This window comes from Octopus bimaculoides, chromosome 20 (assembly GCF_001194135.2).
Source record: "Octopus bimaculoides isolate UCB-OBI-ISO-001 chromosome 20, ASM119413v2, whole genome shotgun sequence".
NCBI classification, from domain to species: Eukaryota; Metazoa; Mollusca; class Cephalopoda; order Octopoda; family Octopodidae; genus Octopus; species Octopus bimaculoides.
Window position 1 is genome coordinate 41,611,313 of NC_069000.1, and position 6,223 is coordinate 41,617,535.

At 38.6% G+C, this 6,223-nt stretch overlaps 1 protein-coding gene across 2 annotated transcripts in view; it reads right to left on the minus strand.

The window, feature by feature from the left end:
* LOC106875569 (putative ATP-dependent RNA helicase TDRD12) overlaps positions 1 to 5,442 on the minus strand; it is a 36,826-nt gene extending 31,384 nt beyond the window's left edge. For both annotated transcript variants that reach the window (XM_014923774.2, XM_052975116.1), the window contains exons 1-5: positions 5,326 to 5,442; positions 3,542 to 3,730; positions 2,317 to 2,451; positions 933 to 1,034; positions 273 to 317 (exon numbers count right to left, since the gene is read on the minus strand). In XM_014923774.2, the coding sequence (XP_014779260.2) occupies positions 273 to 317; positions 933 to 1,034; positions 2,317 to 2,451; positions 3,542 to 3,730; positions 5,326 to 5,415 (561 nt within the window). In that variant the 5' untranslated portion in view covers positions 5,416 to 5,442. The remainder of the gene's footprint in view (positions 1 to 272; positions 318 to 932; positions 1,035 to 2,316; positions 2,452 to 3,541; positions 3,731 to 5,325) is intronic.
* Positions 5,443 to 6,223: the final 781 nt, after the last annotated feature.

Genomic DNA, 6,223 nt, shown 5'->3' on the forward strand with positions numbered 1-6,223 from the left:
ATATATATTTTAACCCTTTTGTTACCATCTTTCTGTTGAGATGCTCTGTGTTTCTTTCAATTGATTTTAAATATAACAAAGAATTTAGAAAAATAACTTAGTTATCATTCAGCTAGTGTTAAGAACATAAATTGTGACTAAGGTTTGGTGGAAGATTTTAATTCAAAACTTATGAAAACCAGACATTTGTACTACAGAGCCAGAGGCGGTTTCAGCTGGGTTGGTAACGAAAGGGTTAATTAACAAAACAAACAAAGCAATGAAATACTTGCATCACTGTAGAAGTCTTCAAGAATGATATCAGCTTCATCAATAATCTGTTAACAAGGAATTAGAGAAAAAAAAAACGATATAAAGGGATTATTGTGACTATGGTTGGACAGAGACAAACAGACAGAAGACAGAGAGATAATGTAAAAAAAAAAAGCTAAATAACAGAAGAATCATGAGTTCTAAACATTTAGATTTTATATCACCATCATCACTATAATTTCCGCTTTTCCATCCTTGCATGGATCTGACAGAGTTCGCTGAGACATATTTGCTGCAGCTGGATTCTCCTCCTGTTACCAACCTTCACTTGTTTCCAAGCATGCTAATGCTTCCACATAGTCAGGCATGTTTTCATGGAAGATTGAAAACAAAGGACACCATTTATACAATGATAACACTCATTTACAACTAATGCATGACATCAAGACAAGGATGCACATAATTACAAGGCTTATGGTTGACTAAAAGCCATAGAAGATATTGCTGAAGGTGCCATGAAAGACATAGGCTGTAAAATATTGCAACAATATATTGAACTAACCCATGCTAGTATTGATAGATGCAAAACAAACCAACAAACTAAAATATATGCAGATTCATCTCTTTCTTTCTTTCTCTCTCTCTCTCAGTCAGCTAGAGATGTGTAAAAGAACACTTACCAAATGACAAAGCCTGTTGAGGTTAGTGTACTGGTTGATCATCATTCGGCTGAGACATGGTAGGGTGGCCACCAGGATGTGACACCCATTCAACAAACTCACCTGAAATAACAAACACAGAAACAAAACAAAAAACATTTACAAAACACCAAATCACTAGTTATATAATGCACTACTCTCATACAAATATATATACACATATATACTTTATGCATGTATATAGATGTGTGTATGTATTTCTATATATAAAGACAAAGCCATCAACCTGTGCCAGCATGAACAACCAACGTTAATAGATGATAATGATGCTGATATCTGATAAGTATGTAGGTATTATATATATAGTGTGGAGGTGTAATGGCCCAGTCCTACTGGTTAGGGCAGCGGACTCGCAGTCATAGGATCGAGGTTTCGATCCCCAGACCGGGTATTATGAGTGTTTATTGAGCGGAAACACCTAAAGCTCCATGAGGTTCTGGCAGGGGAGGTGGGGTGGCGAATCCTGCTGTACTCTTTCATCACAACTTTCTCCCTGTTTTTGCTGTATCTGTATTTCAAAGGGCCAGCCTTGTCACACTCTGTGTCACGCTGAATCTCCCTGAGAACTACATTAAGGGTACACGTGTCTGTGGAGTGCTCAGCCACTTGCACGTTAATTTCACGGGCAAGCTGTTCCGTTGATCGAATCAACTGGAACCCTTGTCGCAACCGACAGAGTGCCACGTATATGTATGTATATAAAAATCGAATAAATAGAGTCAACAGAAAGGAGTAGGTCTAGACAGCTATTTAACAAACACTACACATGTTTCAATACTACACAGATCCACATATATACAGGATTTAAATTAAGCAACGGTCTACCTGTATAATGGGATCCAGTTGCATCTCCTCAGGTGATATATAATCACTGTCCCCCGTAAGTAAATCTTTGAATTTGGTGCTAACACCTCCAACTTTTATCTTGCACACACAATGAATGCCTAAGCCTAGAGTTGGAAAACTACCAGCTATTTGGTAATTCTAAGGGGTGAACGAGCTCTTTTGTATTCTAATATGTTCCTAACAGAATACACTTTAAATTATGTGTGCATGTGTGTGTGTATACCTATGTATAAACCCACATAACAGGTGTCACTATTGTGACACCTGGATTTTCTACACCTAAAGAATTTCAATCTTACCAACAACTAGAATCCAACAGTGTAGGAATCCAAAAGTGCTGCATTGGAAATAAACCATTTTTCTATCCTCTCAAGACCTTACACACACACACACACACACACATTATATTTAATGGATATCAAGTATGTCAACAATCAAAGCTCATATCTTTCACAAAAAAAAAAAAAAGAAAATGAGGAAAAAAAAACAACGAGCTTACCGATTTATTGTGTTCCGCACCCCCACCGTAGATGACCTCTACGACGATGTCTTTGTGCGCCGATGCCAACCGACGGCACTGCTCGTAGACTTCTTCAGCTTTGATCCAAGATGAGACCAAGATTATGGCTAAGGGCTATAGAATGAGAACAGAAGGACATTCATAGAATAAAATCGACGCCAACCATTAGTTAGAACTCTTACTATTTCTTTTTCTTTCTGTTGTTTTTAAGCGGCCACTTCCACCAGGCAAAACTAACACTCGCAAAAGAATAAAATAACAATATAAAAAAAAAAACAAAAGAACAATGATATCCTCATTATTATCTAGCGTTGACTTTCTCATGCTTGCATGGGTCAGGTGTAATCTGTTCAGGCAGATTTTCTACGGCAGAATGCCCTTCCTGTAGTCAACCCTCACCTGTTTCCAGATAAGGTAATATTTGCTTGTGGCTGGACATGTTTTCAATAAAAAAAACTGGAAATGGAAAACCACACTTGTATGATGGTGAAGCTGTTTTACAAACATCACGTGATGTCTAATCAAGGATACACACAAACACACATGGACACACACACACACGGACACACATATATATTTCGTCTTTTACTTGTTCCAATCATTAGACTGCAGCCATGCTGGTGCACCATTTTAAAGGGTTTTTTTAAGCCTGCTACTTATGCTATTGGTCTTTTTGCCATACCAGTAAGTTACAAGGATGTGAACAAACCAACAACAGTTGTCAAGAGGTGGGACACAAATACATATCAAAAGACATATACATATATATATATATATATATATGTATATTATCTTTTACTTATTTTCATCATTTGACTGCGGCCATGCTGGGGCACCACCTTGAAGGGTTTTAATCAAACAAATCAACCCCAGGACTTATTTTTTTCAAGTCCGGTACTTATTCTATAGGTCAGTAAGTTATGAGGAAATAAGCACACCAACACAGGTTATCAAGCAGAAGTGGAGGACAAACAATGGAACATTTATTTGACCCCAAAAGGATGATTGGCAAAGTTGACCTTGACAGAATTTGAAGACAGACGAAATGCCACTAAGCATTTCACCCAGCATATGATTCTGCCAGCATGCCGCCTTAATGATGATGATGATGATGATGATGATGATGAATTCAAAATGAAACAAACAAAAACCACTGGAAAATCGGTAGTACTCCAATGAAAGAAGTAAAAGAGTTAATACTAACCCCATTGCTATACTGAATGTCTGCATACATTGTATACTGGCAGAGGTTGGAGAGAATTGGAACGAGGTAAGCCCAGGTCTTGCCAGAGTTCTGTGGAGAGATGCCAATGATATCCTTGCCACGTATGGCTGGGCGCCAACAATAAGCTTGAATGGTTCTTGGCTGCAGACTGGGAAAGTCTTTCAGAAACTGGAAATGTAGAAAGAAGGCACAAAGTTAAAGCCATGAAAGCTTGGGAAAAATTTCTTTTTCAAAAAAAGCAGGCGTTAAACTTACCTGGGAGATGGCATCAGGTACGTCAAAATTAAGTTTTGTACCTGTTTTAACCCTTTGACATTCAAATTACACAGTCACATGTGATCCTTATTTCCTCACATCATTTTGCAAGATATCAATGATGTGACATTTTATCCTAAAAATGATATTGTAGAGCAGGTGAGAAAGGCTGTATCTGGCTGGTTTGGGCATAAAACAGGCAGAATATTTGGGCGAGACATGGCCAGATTAAATGCCAATGGGGTTAATCCTTTAGCATTCAGATTACTTTGTCAAATGTGATGCTTATTTATTCACATTGTTTTAAATTAATCTTGCATTATTTTGCAGCTTCAAGATTTGGAAAATGTGATTGTTTATTTTAGAATGACATTGTAGGGTGGGTGTGAGAGGCTGGATCAGGAAATTCTGAACAGGTAGAATATTTGGATTAGATACGACCAGTTTAAATTCTAACACTAAAAGATTAATTATATTTTATTTTATTTCTACAAAAAAATCCAAGACCTTTGAAACATGCACAGATCCACACTCTACAATGTCCCCTCAACATTCGCCAGCCCTTTGTGTTTGTGTACCAACAACACCACTACCCCCTCACCAGGGGAAACTATGACCCAGATTATGAATTCCTTTCCTACACACACCTATAAACTGTTAGAAATAGTAGCCAAATCACACTTAACATTCTTGTAAAGACACAATGAAGAAGAATACAGTCCAAGATACACAATGTTTGAATACAATACAGGATGGCCATGACAGGATATCTTTGGATCAAAGACCTACTGAATCTGATTTTATTTCAGGATAAACTCAAAGAATATGAGAAATTCTACAGAAACCAGTCACTTATGTGTATGTGTGTGTGTATGGGGGAGTCTAACTGGACAAGGGTGTTTGGTGCTGCCGATACCTGAACAAGAGGACAAAGTTGTCTGGTCCTCACTGTATCGTCAGGTGTCTGATCCTCACTGTTTTGTTTTATAGTTTCGAGACTTGGACACTGTCTGAAACCTTTGGGGGCTGCCTGAACTCCTCCAATATCAAGACATTTCGCAGAAGAACTATTCTCAGGAACCAGGATGCATCCTGTCACTTCTATGACTCAGGATTGTCAACTCAGACTGTTTGGTCATGTTGTTCGATTTTCTGGGTTGGATCCTGTATATCATGTTCTCTTCTCTGAGGATCTGACAGGGGTAATGGATCGTGTTGGTTGGCCACATCCCTCATGTTCACAGTGGATAAGGAAATATTTCACTAAGATGGTAAGTGACTGGGGCAGTGCTTTGAGGGTTGACTAGGGCAACCCAAGCAGATCTTGACAAATGATAGATGCAGTGACATGCTGCAACAATGCATGGTCCTACACCTGACCTGACCTCTATCAGTATGTGTGTGAATGACCTCTATGCTGATTGTCCAATATTCTATTCACTTGACCATCTGAATATTCTATAAGGCAGTAAACAAAGAAATGCCAAGTAAGCAGGCATTAAAATTACCTGGGAGATGGCATCAGGTACATCAAAATCTTGGAGATTGTAAATTGGTGGAGGAATCTTCTCAGACACAAACAGGACTGAATCATTCATCAAAATCAACTCAGTTGTGAGAGGATCCTGTAAAAAGAAAAATGATAAAAATAACAAGAACCAGTGAAATACTAGTTGATGGAATTGAATTCTCGCTCCCTTCGAGATTGTTGGTCTTGAGTCAAAATTTGAAACCATTATTACCACTATTATTATTATTAAATTCTGCTGAGGTGGACTTTGTCTTTCATCCTTTCAGGGTTGATAAATTAAGTACCAGTCAAGTACTGGGGTCAATAAGACTAACTTACCCACACCCTGCAAGTTTCCACTCTGCAGAGAGGCTGGCATTAGGGAGGGCATCCAGCCACAAAAACCCTGCCAAAACAGGCACAGTAGCCTGGGATAGTCTTCTACCTGGTCAGCTCCGGTCAACAGTCCTACTGATGCATGCATGGAAGACAGATGTTTAATGATGATGATGATGATGATGTTGATATATATATATATATATATATATATATCATTATCATCATCAACATCATCATCATCATCATCATCGTTTAACGTCTGCTTTCCATGCTAGCATGGGTTGGACGATTTGACTGAGGACTGGTGAACCAGATGGCTAAAACCAGGCTCCAGTCTGATCTGGCAGAGTTTCTACAGCTGGATGCCCTTCCTAACGACAACCACTCCGAGAGTGTAGTGGGTGCTTTTACGTGCCACCGACACATATAATCCTCTTCAACCCATGCCAGCATGGAAAATGGATATTAGATGTTGATGACAATGATATATGTATTTACATATGTGTGCACATGTGTGTGTGTGTGTGTGTGTGTGTGTGTGTGTGTGTGTGTGTGTG